The sequence below is a fragment of the Eubalaena glacialis genome, chromosome 4 (genome assembly GCF_028564815.1).
Source record: "Eubalaena glacialis isolate mEubGla1 chromosome 4, mEubGla1.1.hap2.+ XY, whole genome shotgun sequence".
NCBI lineage: Eukaryota > Metazoa > Chordata > Mammalia > Artiodactyla > Balaenidae > Eubalaena > Eubalaena glacialis.
In genome coordinates, this window is record NC_083719.1 from 49734276 (window position 1) to 49756282 (window position 22007).

Consider the following 22007-nt stretch of genomic DNA (forward strand, 5'->3'; position numbering starts at 1 on the left):
AGGCTCAGTAATTGTGGCTCACAGGCCTAGTTCCTCCGTGGCATGTGGGATCTTCCCAGACCAGGGCTCGAACCCGTGTCCCCTGCATTGGCAGGCAGATTCTCAACCACTGTGCCACCAGGGAAGCACCTGATCTTTATTTTAAGATAACTAAAGACTTTTCAGATTCTACATAGGGCTCAGCTCTATGAATAGGTCCCTAGTGTGCAATTAGTTACTTTTTTAGTCATTAATTTGAAACCACTTATTGCAGAATTATTTGCTCTCAATTCTTCCTGCCAAGGGTACATATGCACGAAGGTACCTATTGTACTAATTCATAAATTGGCTGGAATGATGGAGGGATCCGATAGAATGGCTCCATTTTCAAATTGTGGGCTCGCAATTGGGGGATTCATTCAAAGGTGAGTTTTTCAAAATCATACACATTGCAAGACTTTAAAAAGTCTGGAAGTGCAGTGCTTTTACCTGAGAGCAGGACTGAAAAAGGACCTTAGAAGGGCTTCTCTGGCAGAGAAGGCTGAGGAGGAAGACAGAGAGAGAAAGCTGCTACTTAGCAGGGTCAGCCTGCAAGGCATCTCTCTGCCTGGACCTGAGAAGACCTCGTCCTTACGTTCAGTGGAGTTTACATATAGCCAAGATATTGGAATAACATCTAGGAAGAAGAACCATACATGTTAAATTATAGCTTGAGCATCATTGATTTCATGCTCAGAAGGGGAGAAAATTTGGTGATGGAAAATTTGGTAAAGCATTAGATTGGGCCAGATAGTCGGTAGGATATGGCAAGACCACAGCTGTAGAGGTATTGTGTAATTGTATTAAGATCTGTTTTATTCTCTTTCAAATAGTTCTGGTTCATAGGTTTATTTTTGTTTGTATGTTTTAGAGGTAAAAGTTTGAATTATAACTTGAAGGAATTGCCATAGATTCTTTCCTGAGCTAGAACATCTGGAAGAAAATAGACACATCATTTAAAGATGAAAGAGATGTTTTTCTGGAGTTTGTAGCACCACAGATTGTATTTCCGAAATAACCCTAAATCCAGTGACAACAAAATACTATGTACTATGTTTCCACCTCAATTCTGAGGCAGGAACAACAGGGGATATAGAAAATAATTCCCATAATTGTAATGAATATCATTGAAGCAGCCAATTTTGCAGCCAGCTTTTGAATAACACAGCTATTTTATGAAACTAGAGCTACCTGTAGGATTTAACAAGATTTGTATGTTTATCCGACCCACAGACATATTATCCTCAGTCGTAACATCATCACTCACTGGGGCCTTTGGAGTGACTTAAAATTAGGCGGTGACTAGTGTTCTTCATATATATTTGAAGTAATAGCGTCTGGTTTTGCTGGCTTGTTAGCTAATTGTTTTGAGTTGTAGGATCACAAGATTTGTGAAGCATTACAGATTTCTTTTTAACGAAAAAAGTTTAACGAAGGAATGAAAGGCAAATTTGATTTTGTGAACTATATCCAAGGGACAAACCGTAGAAGTCAGACTGAATCCTCCTCAGAGCAACATTTCATTTCTTGTCTTTTCACCTCCAATTAGCATTTCACATGTTCATTTTCCAGTCCTAATTTCAAAGGAACTTTATCAACATTAAGAATTCATTTAATAATTAATTCTTATCGGTGTTAGCAGCAACCCTACAATACATTTATTAGAGTAGAAGTGTGTAAATGTTCCAGGTATTTTTGGCCACAGGCATTTTCATAGCATTAGATATTCCTTCTGCCTCCCTTTCCTTTCTCCCCAAAGTACTGAAAGACCAAACCTAAAGGACAAAAGCTGTCCATAAGACTTGAGAGAAGTCAGCATCATATCACAAAGATGCGAAAACCAGGAAAAAAAAGAACCCCCGTCAGTATTCCACAAGCAGAATCTCTTCAGCATGTTTACTGTCATGATCACTTTTTCTCTGGCATTTGTGAATTTTGGAAAATTTTGGACGGCTTTAAGAAGAGGGACATTTGGTGCAGTGGAGAGAGCAATGAAGTGGGAGTCATCTTATGTGCCCCCTCCTGGGGAGGATTTGCTCTACTTTCCCAGGTGGTATGACCGGAAGGGGGCTTTTCAGGTGCTGGTAATATTCTGTTTCTTGATTTTTAGTGCTGATTACACGGTGAGTTCATTTTATGGAAACGATTTACATGCTTTTCTGTATGTGTGTGACACTTTAATAAAAAGTTTTAAAAAGTTTGGTGTCTAATATTAAGGGGAAAAATATAGCTGTAGTTTCGAAAACAGCAGCAACAACAAAATCACTCCCATCCTTTTCTCTTGCACCCTGTGCATACCTCCACAGTTGCATTTTCCACATTGTGTTCTAATTATCTGTTACATGACTGTCACCACTATCAGACTGTAAGTATCACTAGTGTAGGGAAGAAATTAACTTTGCAGAAAATGTCTAGAGCAGTGCCTGGCACTCATTTGGGCTCCCTAGCTGACTGCTTAGTACATCGGTGATTTAATGAAAGGAGAAATGGCTTCTGGTTTTTACTCTGCTCCTGGGTCACTGTGTTATATTGCACAGAAAACCTCTCTAGGTCTACTTGTCATGTAGAGAAACAAGAGATTTCATTACAGAATGGCTAAGACTTTTTCCAGTTTGAAAATATTAAAAATAAAATATAAATGTACCAGAACTATTTTAGAATGTTAAATATATTCTATGGTGATTGAAATTAGTTAAGATAAGGACAACTAAAAAAAACCAAAATGGCAAATAAAAGATGACTTCAAAATATAACTAGGCTTCCAGTTTATGAAAATAAACATTGAGTTACTCTTCTGAGTGTCATATTTCCCAGTTTAATTCAATCTTTCATTTTCTGTAAGAGAAAAGCATTTTATCTAACTTGAATTTGTGATGATGAAGCAAAGATAAATAGTAAGGATGCAATTTCTCTCTAAAATATGTCCTTCTAAACAGGAAGGAAAAATGGAGACTGAATGTATCCTCCCACTTCAAAACTGGACAAAATATATGAAGCAGAGGTTTTCAGACATTGTCTATCAGGCAACGCAGGACATTGATCTCTGAGGGTGGGAAACCCGACAGGGAGACCCTGGAGAAATCATATGGAGAAACCATGTCATTTCTCCAGCTTAGTGCCTGGAGCGAGTTCCAGGCTGCAGTGTAGGGAGGAGGAACCCAGCGGTCTCAGTGACCTTCATGATTTGAAGAGTTGGAGTTTGGAGTCTGGGGAAGCCAAAGTGGCTCCAGTTCACAGGACAGAGTGCTGGTGAAGAGGGAGCTGGATGGATCTAGAGATCGGTCCTCCTTAGATCTTCGTCTGACTACTGCTACATGCGTGTGGGAAACTACCCAAGTCTGGGGAAAGAACCAACAAAAAGGAGCAGAGGAAACATTTCATGGAGCTCATACAGAGCTGGGAATAGTTATGTTCCTACCACCTAAGAGTGGAAAATGTCATAATTCACAGGACATCAGATAAATAAAAGAGTATTCAGATGGGTATTGCCTCAGTGGTGGGACAAATGTAGACCTAAACAAGAGCTACTGAATTCTACCTAACAAATCTTAACAGCAAGCCTCAAAGAAAATCAAACTCTTTCCAAATGATATGACTGCATCCCAGAATAAGGCTTGAAAATATGGGAATACAAAAATATCCAGCACTCAACATAGAAAAATTCACCATGTCTGGCATCCAATAAATATTACCAGGCATACAGAAAAACAGGAAAATATGATCCATATAAGGAGAAAAATCAGATAATAGAAACAGGCCCATACGTGACACAGATGATAGAATTAATAACAAAGATGTTGAAATGATTGCTATAAATGTATTTCATATTTTCAAGAAGAACGGGGAAATATTGCATATGTTAAGTAGACATATAGAAAATAAAAGAACCATATAAAATCTCTGGAGATGAAAAGTGGAATGTGTAAGATGAAAAATATGATGGATAGGATAAACAACAGATTGGATATTGAAGAAGGAAAAGATTAGTGAACTTGAAGATTTATCAATGGAAGCTATCCAATATGAAACACAGAAAAAACTAAAAGACCTGAAATAAGTGAATAGAGCATCAGTGAGTCATGGGACTACTTAAAGCAGCCTAATATATGTGCAGGTGGAACCCCTGAGAGAGGAGGGGTTTGATAAGGAGATTACTATGAATATGAATCATTGACCTAAACAGCCACCTCTACAGAATCCCAGTGCTATTTCTTCCAGACAAGGGAAGAATGACCTTCTGACCACCCTCATCTCCCTGCAGGATGGTTCAAAAATCATTGGGGCTACTACTTACACCAAAGACTCAGGGTGCGAGAGCCCAGGAGGCAGAATGGTTTCAAAGGGTGGAGCTGCCACTCCAGTCCAGACTGACCAAGATCCCTCCTAGTGCCTCAGAAGTGGGGCTGCTGCAGAGAGCTGTGGCATTGGTGGCCCTGGAAGAGAGCTGTGATGTGGGTAGAACCCACTGCAGACAGCTGTCATGGGCAGCATCCTGCCAAGCTGTGGGGATGACAGTGCCATTCCAGTGGGTCTGGAAGGGAGAGTATCAAGTCAAAGAGGATTATTCTCCAGCCTAATGGAATGGTCTAATGGAATTTGCCCTGTTAGGTTTTAGACTTTATGATCTGACATTCCTTTCTTCTTTCCTGTATCTCCCTGTTGGAATGGGAACGTCTATCCTATGTCTGTCCCACCACTGTATTTTGGAAACACATACCTAGTTAGGTTTCAAAGTTTCACAACTTGAGAGGAATTTTACCTTAGGATAAATCAAACCTCGAGTCTCACCCGTATCTGATTTAGATGATATTTATTTATTTTAAAATTTTTATTTATTTATTTATTTTTGGCTGTGATGGGTCTTCGTTGCTGTGTGTGGGCTTTCTCTAGTTGTGGCGAGCGAGGGCTACTCTTCATTGTGGTGCGCGGGCTTCTCATTGCAGTGGCTTCTCTTGTTGCAGAGCACGGGCTCTAGGCTTGTGGGCTTCAGTAGTTGTGGCTTGCGGGCTCTAGAGCTGAGGCTCAGTAGTTGTGGTGCACGGGCTTAGTTGCTCTGTGGCATGTGGTATCTTCCCGGACCTGGGCTTGAACTCGTGTCCCCTGCACTGGCAGGCGGATTCTTAACCACTGTGCCACCAGGGAAGTCCCCTGATTTAGATGATATTTAGATGAGACTTTGGACTTTAGACTTAGAGTTGATGCTGGGACAAGTTAAGACTTTTGAGTTTGTTGGGGTGAAATAAATGTATTTTGCATGTGAGGAGGACATAAATTCTGGGGGACCAAGGCTGGAATGCTATGGACTGAATATATGTGTCCCCCAGATTCCTATGTTAAAGCTTACTCCCCAGTATGATGGTATTAGGAGGTGGGGGCTTTGGGAGGTTATTAGGTCATGAGGGTAGAGCTTTCATGAAGGAAATTAGTGGTCTTATAAAGAGACCCCAGAGAGCTTTCTCATCCCTCCTGCCATGTGAGGACACAGCAAGAAGACAGCTGTCTATACCAGGAAGTGTGTTCTTACCAGACACTGAATCTGCCGTCATCTTGATCTTAGACTTTCCAGCCTTCAGAACTGTGGGACAAAAATATTTGTTGTTTAAGCCACCCAGTCTATGGTATTTATTTTTATTTTTATATAATCCTCCATGGCTGAAGACATCATCCCTTGAACACGGGAAATGAGTCTCCTTCCCATCCTCTGACTTTCTTCCCTCTTCTCCTCCCCTACTGTCTCTACTCCATAAGGTGATAGTCATTTCCCCGTAGTTGTATTGGCTGGGAGTGGAAAGCATAATTATATTGCTTTTAGCTACCAACCAAGAGGAAAAGACAAAAAATACCCCATCAGTTGGAACTAAGATAATGTTTTTCCTGTGTTTTATAAATGTGTTCTTAAGATACAATTTTTTTTTATATATATATAAATTTATTTATTATTTATTTATTTTTGGCCGCATTGGGTCTTTGCTGCTGCACACAGGCTTTCTCTAGTTGCTGCAAACGGCGGCTACTCTTCCTTGCGGTGCGCGGGCTTCTCATTGCGGTGGCTTCTCTTGTTGCGGAACACGGGCTCTAGGCGCAAAGGTTCAGTAGTTGTGGCACGTGGGCTCAGTAGTTGTGGCTTGTGGGCTCTAGAGTGCAGGCTCAGTAGTTGTGGCGCACGGGCTTAGTTGTTCCATGGCATGTGGGATCTTCCTGGACCAGGGCTTGAACCCATGTCCCCTGCATTGGCAGGTGGATTCTTAACCACTGTGCCACCAGGGAAGTCCCATAAATATGTTCTTAATCCTGTTTCAGTATTAGAAAAACTATGCTTCAGCATCTGACTGTCAGATGTTATCTTATGTGGGGTGGTGTGGTTTCCCCCAGTATTCTGGATTTATTACCTTCCAGGCCCATAATGGGCTGTACTTCTTGGGCACATTGTGGGTAGGTGTGGGATCATGTGATCAATCCTGGCAAACGAGTTGTGAGAATGAACTGTGCCGCTTCTGGGCTGGAACACTGAGCCGATGATGTGAGTTCATTGGATTTTAGGGATGGTGGCTGCTTTATCTGCCGGAGTTCCTGATTGATGATGAGTAACGCCTCCGTGCCTAACTGTGGTTGGACATATAGTATGAGTCAGAAATTGACCTTTGTTTATTTTAAGCCACTAAATCTTCCTTCCACAAAAAAGGGTATTTGTAGGACCGTTATGTTTCCATAAAATATTTTTTTAATGTGAATATTTTAATAACTAAAAATGGTAGAGAAAATTTATAGCTTTAATTAATATTTTTTTAAAAGATGCAGTAGAGTTGTAATACAGAAAACACATTGGCTTTAGGGTCAGACTAGGGTCAAGTCAGTTTTGCCACCTTAAGTTCAAGGCAGATAGTCTCTGAGCTCCTCAGATGAGGAGGATATACCTATGTCTGAATTGCTGTGATTTTTAAGCAAGACCATATATAAATTACCTGGCACAAGAAACAGAGTAACTATCATTTATTTAGTACTTAATGCATACCAGGCACTGGTCTAAACTTTATACCTAGTGCTATGGACTGACTTGCATTCCCTCAAAATTCATATGTTGAAGCCCTAACCTGCAATGTGACTGTATTTGGAGATGGGGTCTTTAGGACCCCATCAGGGTTAGAAGAGGTCATGAGGGTGGGGCCCTCATGATGGGATTAGGAGCTTTATAAGAAGAGGAAGAGAGGTAGATTGTTATCTCCACCATGGGAGGACTTAGTGAAAAGGAGGGTATCTGAAGCCAGGAAGAGGGCTGTCACCAGGAACTAAACCCTACTGGAACCTTGAGCTTGGACTTTCTTGACTCCCGAACTATGAGAAAATAGTTTAAATTGTTTAAATCACCCAGTCTATGGTGTTTTGTTATAGTGGCTCAAACAGACTAATACACGTATTAATTCATTTAATCATCACAACAGCTCTCTGAAGTAAGTCCCATTATTATTCCCTTTCTACAGATAAAAAGAAAAACTGAGACACAAAGAAGAAAGTGACTTGCCCAGGGTTGCACAGTGATTCCAGCCCATGCAGTCAGACTCCAAACCCAGGCTCTTAACCACTGTGCAATGTATGAGAACACAAGTGTAAACTCTCAAAGATAAGCTGTCTGTTAGTGCCGCCAAGCTCACTCTCCAGGAGGAGCACTGGCAGCTCAATGAGGGGCCCTCATGTTTCATGTTGTGGCCCCTCAGGGGTACAGGGTGTAGTGTAGCCGGTGTAGTCATTTGTTGCTCGCTTATAATTACAAGGTGGGAAACACTAATAGCTGTGTTGTTTCTGAGCCCAGAGGAGAGGCCTCCATTTGGGGGTGTGGGTTTGGGGGACAGATAGACAAAACACTCAATTTGGCTCCTTAACAATGAGAGAGACCTGAAGAGTCCAAACATGCGTTCCTTGTACCCCAATGTGTGTAGCTGCCAAGCACCCTGAAGCAATGGTGCTCGTGACCTTGAAGTCAAAGTTCCCAGGGAAGCACATTTTTGTACCAAGGGGACCCAAGCCTCGGTAATTGTGCATTCAGTGGTTCCTCCATCGTGTCTCTAAATGCAAAGTTGGTCTTTGTGTAGACACAATGCTAATGTCATTCTCTTTCCCCTGCATACAGAGGACCAGATGGGTTTGTGGTGACTTCAGGACAAGGCTTCAGTGGGAGATTATACCAATCGCCGACTCATAGGCCTGTGAGCTTGAGTTCTATGTAGGTAAGTCTACAATGTCTTTCATAAACACTAAATTAAATGCAAACATATTTTTATATTGTCATCACTTTGAAGAGATTTATCTTTCAAAGCAAAGAATTATCTCTGACTCCTAAACTCAATTCAGGCTTCACTTAAAGAGTCACTCAATCTAATCCTCAGAAATCAGCCACAAGGCTCCCAAATACTTCAATCTTTTTAATGATGCTTGCTTTAAATTCAAATCCTGTTTCTCAATATCTCTTTGAAATAGTTGAGAAGCCCTGTCATTTTTCAATTATTCCTGGGATGTTAAGAGGATTTTGAAGTTATCTATTAATGAACCCTGCTCCCTCTTGTCCCACCCCGCAACAGCTCTCCATCGCAGGGAGGAGAGTGAAAACTTACATGACCCTGGATCGGGGGAAGGAGGGTGGACTGAGCAAGGTTGCGATGCTATTGGAGATTGAAATAGAGGGTGTTTTGGTCACAAGCATGCTACCCAGAGTTTAGTTCCCTAAGGATAGACGTTTGATGTTTGAATTTGGAACAAATATAAGAAAATGGGCAAGAGACACCCATTTACTGAGCACTCACAACATACAAGGTGTCAGGCTAGGGGCATGCAGTGTATCATTAAATCTTTATAAAAATCCCATGAGTAAGTGCTATGTTGAAAGGTGAGTAAATGGAGGCTTAGGTAACTTGCTAACTTAGAAGGGGTGAGGTTGCCAAGCTAGTCGCATAGCCAGGATTTGAAACCAAGTATGTCTGAGCCCAGCAACTTAGTTTTTAGCCTCATGCAATGCTCCATTTATTCAACATCGATTATTGAGGGTAATCAAAGAGAGGCGTCAGAGGAAAGCATTTTCTCACTTCTGTACACAAAAGATAACAAGATCCTCAACTTTCAAAATTGATTCAGCAAACATTTCCTAAGGCCCTGTGGTATGTGTGGTACTCTGCTAGGGGTGGTGTACCAGGGGAACCATGACGTGGACACTGCTGGGGCACTGGCATTTTCAGACATGGACTCTAGTAGAACAGAACCTTCTCTCTTCCCACTTATGACAGGACTCAGAATATAAACAAAGAGCTCCCTCATCTTATGGGGACTGAAGTGCTGAGACAGTAATTTAAAGTTCTAAGTAGTTTTGCAGAATCTCCTAAAGATTCCCTGGGGATATTCCAAAATTCAACTCAGTTCAGTAAGTGTTTAGTAAGTGCTGACGATATGCCAAGCCCAGGATTTGTACTAAGGAGACAGAGATGAGTAAGACATCTTCCCTGTCTGTGAGGAGCTCTCAGTCTAATGGGGGCTGTTTGTCTGTTCCAGATGCAAATACAGAGATTCTGTTACACACAGAAATTGATAAATGGGTGAATGCCTTTACCTCTAGTAGGGTTTGAAAGGCATTACATAAACGTCCGCAGTAAAATACCATAGGAGGAAAAAATTTAATGTAATGAATAAAAAGGGGAAAGAAAAAGGTTAGGGTTAAGCCTAAATTAAGCCTGGGAAATTATTAGTATATAAGGCATAGCCCAGTGTTCTGCCCAGTATTTTGTAGTCAGCTGGTTTTAAGCTTCCTAGCTGTGAAAGCAAAAAGGGAAACATGATCAGTCATAAAGGTCACAACAGCCAGAGAAACATACCTGTTGCTCAAGAGAGGCATGTTTTTCCTGGCATCAGACCTGAGAAAAAGTTTTCCTCTGAGTCTTCCTAAAGGAGACCCATATGAAATAGTGACCCATATTCTCAAATACCATAGCACATTCCAATAATAATCGCAGGAGGCATTTCCAAGTGATAGCTTATCAGCACACCAGCTAAGTTAATAGTGCCAAAGAGAAAGTCTGAAAATAAACATCTCTAAGGGCCACCATGGTTAAGTCCAAGGGCCAAGGTGACTATTGTTCTGGCTCAACCTGGGGGCTAGAAATTCACCTTTGGTCTGGGAGACATATTCTGAGATGATCTCTTCTAAATTTGTAAGCTCCTTGGGAGGAGAGGAGTTAGCTGATTTACCTTTTTTATACCAGGTATACTCAACCTCGAGCAGCTTGGTCATCTGCTCGTTGGTTTTTTTGTGGTTATCACATGCTTTGGAGTGAAACAGACTGGAATTGTCTTTGCTCCCTTACTTTCATTGTGTCATGGTGGACAATTTGCTTACCCTCCCTAAGCTTCAGTTTTTCTCTTCTGTGAGTTGGGAGAGGAATACCTGCTTCTCAGGTTTATTGAAAGAAACAGGTGACGTGGTGTATAATCACAAAGCTCTGTGCTCGGGAGAGCAAACACTCAACAGTAGCTATCAAGGAGACAAAACTACTGAAAATGTGGGTAATAATGTCACTTGTCTTCTTCAGATTGCAGGGACGTGGCCTTTTTTCCTTTATGACTTTAGTGTCATCAAACAACTTTTATTACATTAGTATATTTTGTTAGGTTTTGTTCCAACTAAAGATTCAGTATAGCATTTCTAATGCTTTGTTTAACTTTGTATAATTTTTAATATAATCCTAAAGCTTTTTTGCTAAGAGCCAAGAAAAGTACTTGTTTTATCTCAGGTTTATGAAAGAAAATGCGAAATAAAATGAAACAGCACAAAGGCATTTCAGACCAAAAGTAGCTTCACCAGGCTTTCCCAAGACCCTACATTAGCATCCGATAGAAAACAACGTCCATAGCTTAAAGAAATGCACTGGAGACCTGTGAGGCTGTAGATCTAATTTTAATTAAAATTAAGATTTTCAGAAGGAGTGATTTCATTAATGCCCTTACTTAATAGACAAGTACCAATCTGCATATCTGGACAATGCATATTCAAAGCAGGTGATGAAGGCTTGCAATATAAAGGCTCAGAAAGCAAATTGTTGGCTGACCTTGCTGACCTTGGACTGTATGGGCAGGCATGTGTCAAGTCCACATATCTGTGTCTCTTACCAAAAACCCTGTACCTCTTTAAATGCTCATAGGTATAAACGCATGCTTGCTCTGTTTTTCTTACCTTGGCTCTTTCTTTCCTCTCCCAGAGTGGCTCTCTTGCACAGCCTTCCTCAGGCTAGGTGGCCTGGGGGCCAGCTAAGCCTCTGACCCCCCTCTCAGTCAGTTCTCAGGGGATAAATCCCAGTAGACACTCAGGGAGATGTGGACCATTGTTATGTGACTTCTGTTGAGCTTCCCTGGAAATAGGAACAATTTGAATTTCAACAACTATTTGTTGGCAATCAGAGCCCTGTGAACTTGAGCCTGTAGCTCTGATTTGAATGTCTCCAGGAGGGCCTGTGGCATGGCATAAGGTCACACTGTCCCAGTCCTATTTCATATTTTGATTTGGCTGGTGGACCAGAGAACATCTCATTAAGTGTGCAAACTAGATCATGTTAAGTAAGTGGCTTGAGTACCTGGCAGAGAAAGATTGGATTTCCAAGTAACCTTAGAGAATGAGTCAGACATAAACAGAGGAAGGTTAGGGGTGATTTTATATATGTGTACATCCCCCCGCCCACACATGGGAGAGAGAGTGAGAGGGAGAGAATCTGGGATCACCATATCCATGGTGTCTATGGCTACTTGGCCCAGGCTGACACTAAATAAATACTAGTTTAATTGAAGTGGCCTAACTAAAGGATTCACTCAAAGAGATTAGGAATGCTTTTCTAGCAACCTGGTTCACAAAGGATCTGGAGTTCAGGATTGTTTTCTTATCAACTAAAAAGTAAACTTTGTAATTTTCAGCTATCTTTAGTGCTAGTTGCTCTCATTGCCAAAATGAAACCTCAAAACAAAACAAAACCAAACCATAGAACAATGAAGAAACAAAAGCTGGTGTTCTTTTTACTGCTTTTGTTTCCTCTTTCCTTTATCCAGAAGATGCAGTTGGGGCTATGTATAGGAGATGCTGATGTAACTTTTAATTTCCATTTGGGGACTGATTGTGGTGGCCCTCATTCCCATTTATTGATTGTTTCCACAAAATCCCTCCACTCACAAGGAAACGCTGGGTCCTCTCAATAATTCTGGGCCAAGTTCTTTCTCCCCTGTGCTGTAGACACAGTTGGGATAGACGCAACCATTGGAATCATGGATATCTAAGATCCTCTGCAGGGCAGAGTTCGGTGAAGAACCATAACTAACTGTTAGAAGACCAGCTTCAGGGGGAATGGTGTCTTGTTCAAGGTGCTCCCTGCCGGATGCCCAGAGAGGGTGCCTCTGTTTACAGGAGTGACCTTCTTTGGGAGCTGACCTTCCCTGGAACATGCCAATTCATATTCATTTCAATTCCTGGAAGTTTCTTCTTCTGTGTGACCTCTGGATACTGTCTTAAGCAGTTATTTATCTCACTAATTATTCCACCCCCCCTCAATGTTTTCTTTCAGTGTTTCACACCTTTTTTTTTAAGCTTTAAATAAAATTTACCTAGGCTAGAGAATTAACTCACAACTTGAAACAAGATAATTCTCACTTTCTTTGTGGATTTTCTGTGTCTTTAGATGTTTTTATTATTTTCAGTAGTTAGGCTAAATTTAGAGGAAAAGGAGATTTGAAACAATTAATTGTTAACTCTCAGTGGTCTAGATAAAATTATTGTTTAGCTTTTCTTTCTTATCTACCTTTTCTATTTGTTTGATGGAAAAGTTTACTTTGAACTCTGGAGCTCTAGAAGCCAAGCTTTGGTGAAAAACAAACCCAGGATTAAATATAATAGACACTTGTCCCTTTTGCTTCTGTGACTTCAGGCTTTTTCCCCCTCTGTAAAATTATTATAATGATACCTACTTCCCAGAACCGAAATGCTGATTAAATGCTCTGATCTATGTATTGCTCTTAGGATGGTGCATGTAACATAGCAAGGGCTTAATTAATGACAATCATATCATCAACAAAATGGAAAGACATCCTACTGAATGGAAGAAAATATTTGCAAATCATATATCTGATAAGGGGTTAATATCCAAAATATATAACTCAATAGCAACAAACCAAACAATCTAATTAAAAAATGGGCAAAACATCTGAACAGACATTTTTACAATGAAGATGTACAGATGGCCAACAGGTACGTGAAAAGATACACAACATCATTAATCATCAGGGAAATGTAAATCAAAACCACAATGAGATATCACCTCATACCTACTAGAATGGGCATCATCAAAAAGACAACAAATAACAAATGCTGGTGAGGATGTGGAGAAAAGGGAACCTTTGTACGATTTTGTTGGGAATGTAAATTTGTGCAGTCACTGTGGAAAACAGTATGGAGGTTCCTCAAAAAATTAAAAATAGAACTATCATATGATCCAGCTCTACTACTTCTGGGTATTCATCTGAAAAAAATGAAAACACTAATTCGAAAAGATATTTGTACCCCCTTGTTCACTGCAGCATTATTTACAATAGCCAAAATATGGAGACAACCTAAGTTTCTATTGATAGATAAATGAATAAAGAAAATGTGATAGATAGATAATGGAATATTATTCAGCCATAAAAAAGAATGAAATCTTACCATTTATGGCAACATGGATGGACTTTAAAAAAATAATTAATTAATTAATTTTTTATGTCTTTTTTTTAACATCTTTATTGGAGTATAATTTCTTTACAATGGTGTGTTAGTTTCTGCTGTATAACAAAGTGAATCAGCTATATGTATACATATATCCCCATATCCCCTCCCTCTAGTGTCTCCCTCCCACCCTCCCTATCCCACCCCTCTAGGTGGTCACAAAGCGCCGAGCTGATCTCCCTGTGCTATGCAGCTGCTTCCCACTAGCTATCTATTTTACATTTGGTAGTGTATACATCGATTTTACATTTGATAGTGTATATATCTATTTTACATTTGGTAGTGTATATTTTACATTTGGTAGTGTATATAGAGTAGTCAATGCTACTCTCTCACTTTGTCCTAGATTACCCTTCCCTCTCCCCATGTCCTCAAGTCCATTCTCTATGTCTGTGTCTTTATTCCTGTCCTACCCCTAGGTTCATCAAAACTTTTTTTTTTTTTTTTTTTTAGATTCCATATATATGTGTTAGCATATGGTATTTGTTTTTCTCTTTCTGACTTACTTCACTCTGTATGACAGACTCTAGGTCCATCCACCTCACTACAAATAACTCAGTTTCGTTTCTTTTTATGGCTGAGTAATATTCCATTGTATATATGTGCCACATCTTCTTTACCCATTCATGTGTCGATGGACACTTAGGTTGCTTCCATGTCCTGGCTATTGTAAATAGAGCTGCAATGAACATTGTGGTACATGACTCTTTTTGAATTATGGCTTTCTCAGGGTATATGCCCAGGAGTGGGATTGCTGGGTCGTATGGTAGTTCTATTTGTAGTTTTTTAAAGAACCTCCATACTGTTCTCCATAGTGGCTGTATCAATTTACATTCCCACCAACAGTGCAAGAGTGTTCCCTTTTCTCCACACCCTCTCCAGCATTTATTGTTTCTAGATTTTTTGATGATATGGCCATTCTGACCGGTGTGAGATGATATCTCATTGTAGTTTTGATTTGCATTTCTCTAATGATTAGTGATGTTGAGCATCCTTTCATGTGTTTGTTGGCAATCTGTATACCTTCTTTGGAGAAATGTCTATTTAGGTCTTCTGCCCATTTTTGGATTGGGTTGTTTGTTTTTTTGATATTGAGCTGCATGAGCTGAGCGTATATTTTGGAGATTAATCCTTTGTCAGTTGCTTCGTTAGTAAATATTTTCTCCCATTCTGAGGGTTGTCTTTTTGTCTTGTTTATGGTTTCCTTTGCTGTGCAAAAGCTTTTAAGTTTCATTAGGTCCCATTTGTTTATTTTTGTTTTTATTTCCATTTCTCTAAGATGTGGATCAAAAAGGACCTTGCTGTGATTTATGTCATAGAGTATTCTGCGTATGTTTTCCTCTAAGAGGTTTATAGTGTCTGGCCTTACATTTAGGCCCCTAATCCATTTTGTGTTTATTTTTGTATATGATGTTAGGGAGTGTTCTAATTTCATTCTTTTACATGTAGCTGTCCAGTTTTCCCAGCACCACTTATTGAAAAGGCTGTCTTTTCTCCATTGTATATTCTTGCCTCCTTTATCAAAGATAAGGTGACCATATGTGCTTGGGTTTATCTCTGGGCTTTCTATAACATGGATGAACTTTGAGGGCATTATGCTAAGTGAAGTAAGTCAGGCAGAGAAAGATAAATACCATATGATCTCACTTATATGTGGAATCTAAAAAAAAGCCCCAAACCAAGCTCATAGATACAGCGAACAGATTGGTGATTGCCAAAGTCAGGGGGTGGGAACTGGGTGAAATGGGTGAAGGGGGTCAAAAGGTACAAACTTCCATTTATAAAATAAGTAAGTCATGGGATGTAATGTACTGCATGGTGACTATGGTTAACAATACTGTTCTGCATATTTGAAAGCTGCTAAGAATAAATCTTAAAAGTCTTCATCACAAGAAAAACATTTTTTTGGTAACTATGTGTGGTGACGGATGTTATTTAGCCTTATTGTGGTGATCATTTTACACTATATACAAATATCGAATCATTATGTTGTACACTGAAACTAATATAATGTTATACATCAATTATACCTCAACCAAAAAAATTTCTGATATAACCACAGTGAGAGAATAATTCTTTCAAATAACATTAGATATTGTTTTAACTATATATCTTAATACAATATGTTCTAACTATAAACAAAAAAAGTGACAGTCATTATTATTATTTGGTAATGGGTTAATTGGCTAGTAAGCCTTGGAATTGTGGTCATAGTGAAAATAGTCACATTAAAAAACCATCAGACTTGAGACTTGTTTCTGTTTGAGCAACTGCCCATTTACATTTCCTGTGCCTATTGGTACAGTCGGTCAGAAGAAAAGTTAAAATCCACATAGGCAACACTGCATTTTGTGTTGTAGTTTCCCTCAGGGAATAGGAATAAGTTAGACTCTGAGGAGAGGATGACGTGATGCCCATCTAGACGCTAAAGCAACGTTCTCATTCTGTGCTTCACAGACACTGGTGTTTTATGACTCGTTAGGAAGCATAGCAGAAGAGACTCCTGCAGTCAAACACAAAGTTCCCACTGCAGGAAATGGACTGATTTTGCCTTGGGCTGCTCACGTCAGAAACCTAGGAATGACCTTTGGTCCTCTCCTTCCTTTACCCCACGGTATCCAATCCACCAGCACGTCTTCTTACTCCATTTCCAAATTGTACCACATCCTCCTCTCTCTGTCTTCTTAGCTATCCCCTCCAAACAGCTCGGCCTAAGCAGTGATGCAACCTACCTGCCCCGCCTCCATGCCCCCTACTCTCTAGAGCAAGTCCACAGTAATCTTTGAACAACTAAATCCCAGTACTTCATTCCACTGCCTAAAGCCCTCCCTGGCTTCCTGTTGCCCTGAGAATAAATCCAAACCTCATCTTGTATTATTGCTCCATTCACTCCATTCTGGCCCCATGGGCCTTATCTCTGTCCTTGAGTATGACGTTCTCACTTCTGGCTGAAGGCCTTCACCTGGAGAGTTCTTCTGAAGCTACTCTTTATAGCCATCTCCACACACCACCTACCCCTATGTGCTGTATCACATCTTGTTTTATGTTATTTTTAGAGATCATACCACTATCAGAAATTACATTGTTCATTTGTTGGTTACTTGTTCCTGGCCTTGCCTGGAATGTAAACCTTCTGAAAGTTGGGATGTTGTTTTATCACCAAGTGCCTGGCATTTCGTAGACACTCAGATATTTATTGTATAGATGAATAAAGCAGTAGTTACATAACAGCAGATGCTAGACCTTACACAGCCTTAAAAGTATGGCCAAAAATATGGCCACTAGTTCTTTTACGATATACCCTGTAGCCATAAAATGAAGCATCATTTTGCTTTTCTGTAATGACGGTTTTAGATGAAACTTGCAAAATTGAAACATGTTTTCATCCACTTGGGGGCAAATTTAAAACTTAAAATGAGAAGGAATACCTTGGTCACCGTGACAATAAAACTCAAGTTGAAGTGTTATAATAAAAATACTTTTAGACATTCAATTAAATGCTTTCCTTGGACCCTGCAGCAGCTGGTAAACATCACACTCTAAACAAAAAGTCTTTTCTTAATTTTATGTTTTACTTTCAAATGATATATATATTTGATAAGTATAATGCATTTTTTTAAAATTTTATTTTTTAACATCTTTATTGGAGTATAATTGTTTTACAATGGTGTGTTAATTTCTGCTTTATAACAAAGTGAATCAGTTATACATATACATATGTTCCCATGTCTCTTCCCTCTTGCGTCTCCCTCCCTCCCACCCTCCCTATCCCACCCCTCTAGGTGGTCACAAACCACCGAGCTGATCTCCCTGTGCTTTAATTAAAGTTAACAAGAAATCTTTTTGTTGACCAGAAACCAATTTAATAATATTTTAGTGTTCTTTCTTTTTTTACTAGACTATTTCCTATATAGACTCTGGTTTTCAAAGCAGCAGAAACATTTTTCAAATGAAGTATTCCAAAGCTCCAATATATAAAACAGAAATATCCTGACTCCAATAGTCCTTAGCTGTGTGAGCTTTGGAAAGATTACTTAACCTTTCTGAGACTGTTTTCTCTTCTATAAAATGGGGATCACAATAACTTGCTGCAAGGATTAAATAAACTAATCCATGTGACGCTCCCAGCTCAGCATTTGACATAACAGGCCCCTGATAAGTGCTACTTACTTTCTATGTTGCTCTCTCCACCCCCTCCCTTTACTCCAGTCCTACTCAATGAGTTCCTGCTATGTACCTAGCACTTGCTAGGTACTGGGTAAAACAACAGTGAGTAAGGCCTGGTGCTTGACCTCAGGCTTAGAGAAGCCCCTTTGCGTTAAAGACTTTTAGTGTGGCTTGGAGTTTGATGATACAGGACTTATAACTATATATATCAATATCAGTAAAATATAAGTTTACCACATATTGTAGGCAGGGTTCCAAAGTCAAGTTAAAAAGCATTGCAGAAGACAAGTGTTTTTGTGTGATATTCATGACTGTTTGATACCCAGGGTTGCAAAATCAAGTTTAAAAACACTGGGGTACACCAAACTGTATAGGTTTCACTCTAGAACTTCTAGAACCTTTACCTTGGGAAAAGGCACTATGACTTTCTAAGGAAATCTCTGGCAGTTCTGTGCACATATTAGGGGGTCAAGGAATATTTGATTTGTAAATATCAAATCAGTGATACACATAGTTTCTGAGACATTATAGGAGGAAAGGAAATTTCTAGCTGAGGCTCCATTTTTCTGTTGTGTATACTTTTCTGTGTGGGATTCATGTTGGACCCAAAGATGAATCCAATGTTGACAGGTAGCAAAGCGGGTGAGCAAGGCACTCTGAGAAGGAGAGAGTAGATAAATTCTACTTTGTTGTGGCGTAAGCCTTAAGCAACCATTTTTCTATGGAGGATTATGAATTACAGTAATTTAGTAAAACTTAAAATAAGAAGAAAACCTAGCATTCAGACTGTGCTTGAAAAGCTAGATAAAGCCTCCACAGAGTTGAATTCTAAGATTTTTGATTTCTCTGTTGAGGATTTTTGTAATAATTCTGGATTTCATGCTTCTTATTCCAACCCAGTGAACTTAATAGGGCATTTTGGTTAAATGTATGATTCCAAAGCTTTTCCCAGGCAAGAGGTAGGTATAGAATGGTAAGACTCATTTGACTGAAATCGCTAACATTTTAGAACAAAACAGAAGCATGGTTAAGCTTGTGAATATTTAAATGTGTTTAGAGTTGAGTTAATGTGTGTGTGGGGAAGCTGTTTTTCACTGTACCAAATTCATGCAAACAATTTTGTACTTAGTTTCTTCCTAACATCTCCCTACCTTATTTGCCTTATTTCAACTCTCCTGTACTAGGTATTTGTTCCAGGAGCCACAATGCCCTGAGTCTATCCTGGTGCTGCCCTCACCCTGGCCTTCTGATGTCTCATTCCTCCCTGTTTCCTTTCCATCTGCATGCATGGATCGCCATATTGGTTTTCCAGATGTTTGGGCTTGAACTGGACAAGTGTCTCTTTTGGATCCAATCCTTCCTCTGCCCTTGCTAAAGTAGTAACCCATCAGTCTATTAAATCAGTGCTCATAGGAGAAGCTTAGAGGAGACCTGAGGGGCTCTGCTTCAGTTCCCCAATTCTATGCATTTTTAGGGGCTTTCTCAAGGCCAAAATCCATCTTTAAAGACTATAGCTCAGTGTTTCCCAATCTTTCTTTCACCAACAATCTCTCTTACAATTTTCTTCCCTTCACCCCAATTTTTTTAAAAGAATTTTGTCTACCAAACAAATATAATCAAGGATATATTTTCCTATTAATTAAAGCTTTCATTTAGCTTGATGTAAGTACCAGCTCCCTGAGTTGATATGATTACAATCACGAGCGAAGAAACTTGATGTTTTAGCTGTGCATACATATTTCAGATAAACATGTGACATACAAAGAGAGTTTTGATATTAAAAAAGCTCTACGACCCCAGGAGGATCAGGAATCCCAGGTTGGAAAAATCATTTAAACTAAAGAAATGATTCTAATGGTGAAGATTTCATTAGGTGGTATTATCTCAGGCTTGTTGGGAGATTTTGAAGGGTAATGGAGATTTGATCTGCTGCTCAATTCATACTGTATGAACAGTTGCCAATATTTATTAACATGTACCTTTCCTTGTTCTCATGCATGCTTATATACCATATGTGTGAAAATTTTCTCCTTGTAGAGGTATAGTTTAGGGAGAAGTTTTATGAAATAGAACTTTGTATGGATAATTTGTAATATGAACTTAATTGTCACTCTTCTCCAAAGTTAGCAAATAATAGAGGATAATCTTAAACTAGTCCTAGAGGGGTTTCAAAAAATATGCTAAATGTCAAAGATTGAACGATTAAGAAAAGACAAATGCCACGTCTTCACTTCCCTCCATTCTCACCAAAAGATGGTTTTATCAACACCATTTTCCAGCAAGGGAAATCCTTAATCACACAAGCCATGTTTATTATTGAGAACTGACTTTTCTACTCATGGCAATTTGAAGAAGTAAAAGACCTCAGCACTTCATAATGTTTAAGGAGAGCCAAGAAAAAATCTGGGGACTTCCCTGGCAGTCCAGTGGTTAAGACTCTGTGACTCCAAAGCAGGAGGCACATGTTCGATCCCTGGTTGGGGAACTAAGATCCCATATGCCATGAGGCAAAAAAAAAAAAAAAAAAAAAAGAGAGAGAGAGAGAATTTGAACTACTGGTGGAGGGAACAAACTGAAAAATCAATCAGGAGCTGAAGTGGAGGAATCTTTGTAAATGGCTATGAGAAGAACCTGAGAATTAATGTTGACAGACACTTAAATTGCTGTCAGATTTTACTAATGGAATCACATTACTACTAGAGCAAATTGTGTGGTTTTCAAATTTCAGCAATAAAGGAGAGGAGAGAAACGTTCAGGCTTAAGAAAAAAAACCACGTTCTCGAAATGCAGTATGCTAGAGAGTGAGAGAGAAAGAATTGTTGGAAGTGGCAAGAAAGTAACTTTCAGGTATTTGGTAACCAGGATAGCAGATGTGAGAGAAGTCATTGTCAAAGAAGAAGTAGTTCTATACATTTATTCTTTTGAACTTAATTGGAACTGGCAGGGTTTTTTTCCCTAAAAATAAGCACTTAATTTAGAATAATTTTCGATAAACAGAAAAGTTGCAGAGATAGTAAATAGTTCTTGTATACCCCATATCCAATTTTCTCTATTATTAACATCTTACATTAGTATAGTGTATTTATCACAGTTAATGAACCAATATTGATACTTTTTCACAAACTGATGTCCATACTTTATTTGGATTTCCTCTTTCCCCCTGGTGTCCTTTTTCTGCTCTAGGATCCCATCCAGGATACCACTGGACATTTAGTTGTCATGTGTCCTTAAGCTCCTCTTGGTTGTGATAGCTTCTCAGACTTTCCTTGTTTTTGATGAGCTTGACAGTTTTAAGGAGTAATGGTCAGATATTTTGAAGAATGTATATCAGTTGGGCTTGGTCTGGTTTGCTTCTCATGATTACACTGGGGTTTTATATTTTGGGGAGGAAGACCACAGAGATAAAGTGCCATTCTCATCACATGCTATCGCCGTGACTTATCCCTGTTGGTGTGAACCTTGACCACCTGGCTGCGATAGTGTGTATTTGCCAGGTTTCTTCATTGCAGAATTACTCTTTTTTTCCTTTCCCATACTTTTTGGAAGGAGGATACTATAAGCAGCCATCAACTAAAAAGTGGGGAGCTTTGGAATCCTGCATGGGAGATTTGTCTGCTCTCCCCCATTTACTTATTTATTCAATCATTTATTCATATCAATATGGACTCATGGATATTATTTCATATTTGGGGTCATAAATCAATACTCCTTTATTTTATTGTTCAAATTGTTCCAGCTTTGGCCATTGGAAACTCTTTCATGTGGCTCCTGTGTCCTGTTGACATACTCCCATCATTTTAGTTTTTAATTTTTTTTTTTTTTTTTTTTAGCACTTCCTTACTTCTGGTGCTACAAGAAGCTCCAGACTCATCTTGTATATTTCCTGCCTCAGTCCGAGAATCAGTCATTTCTCCAAAAAGCCCTAGTTCTCTTCCTTGGAGAGTGGTATTATAAATCAAGATGTGGGCGCTCGCCAGAGACTGTGCTCAAGTCTCAGTGCGGGGAGGGAGTGACCTACTATGAACTATCTTACTCCCTACCGACCGCC

The 22007-nt window shown here is 39.4% G+C and overlaps 1 protein-coding gene across 1 annotated transcript in view; it reads left to right on the forward strand.

The window, feature by feature from the left end:
• Window positions 1-22007, forward strand: part of IPO11 (importin 11) — a 489980-nt gene that overhangs the window by 411407 nt on the left and 56566 nt on the right. The window contains exon 30 of the mRNA XM_061189289.1: window positions 8144-8240. Within this exon, the coding sequence (XP_061045272.1) occupies window positions 8144-8215 (72 nt within the window). The 3' untranslated portion in view covers window positions 8216-8240. The remainder of the gene's footprint in view (window positions 1-8143; window positions 8241-22007) is intronic.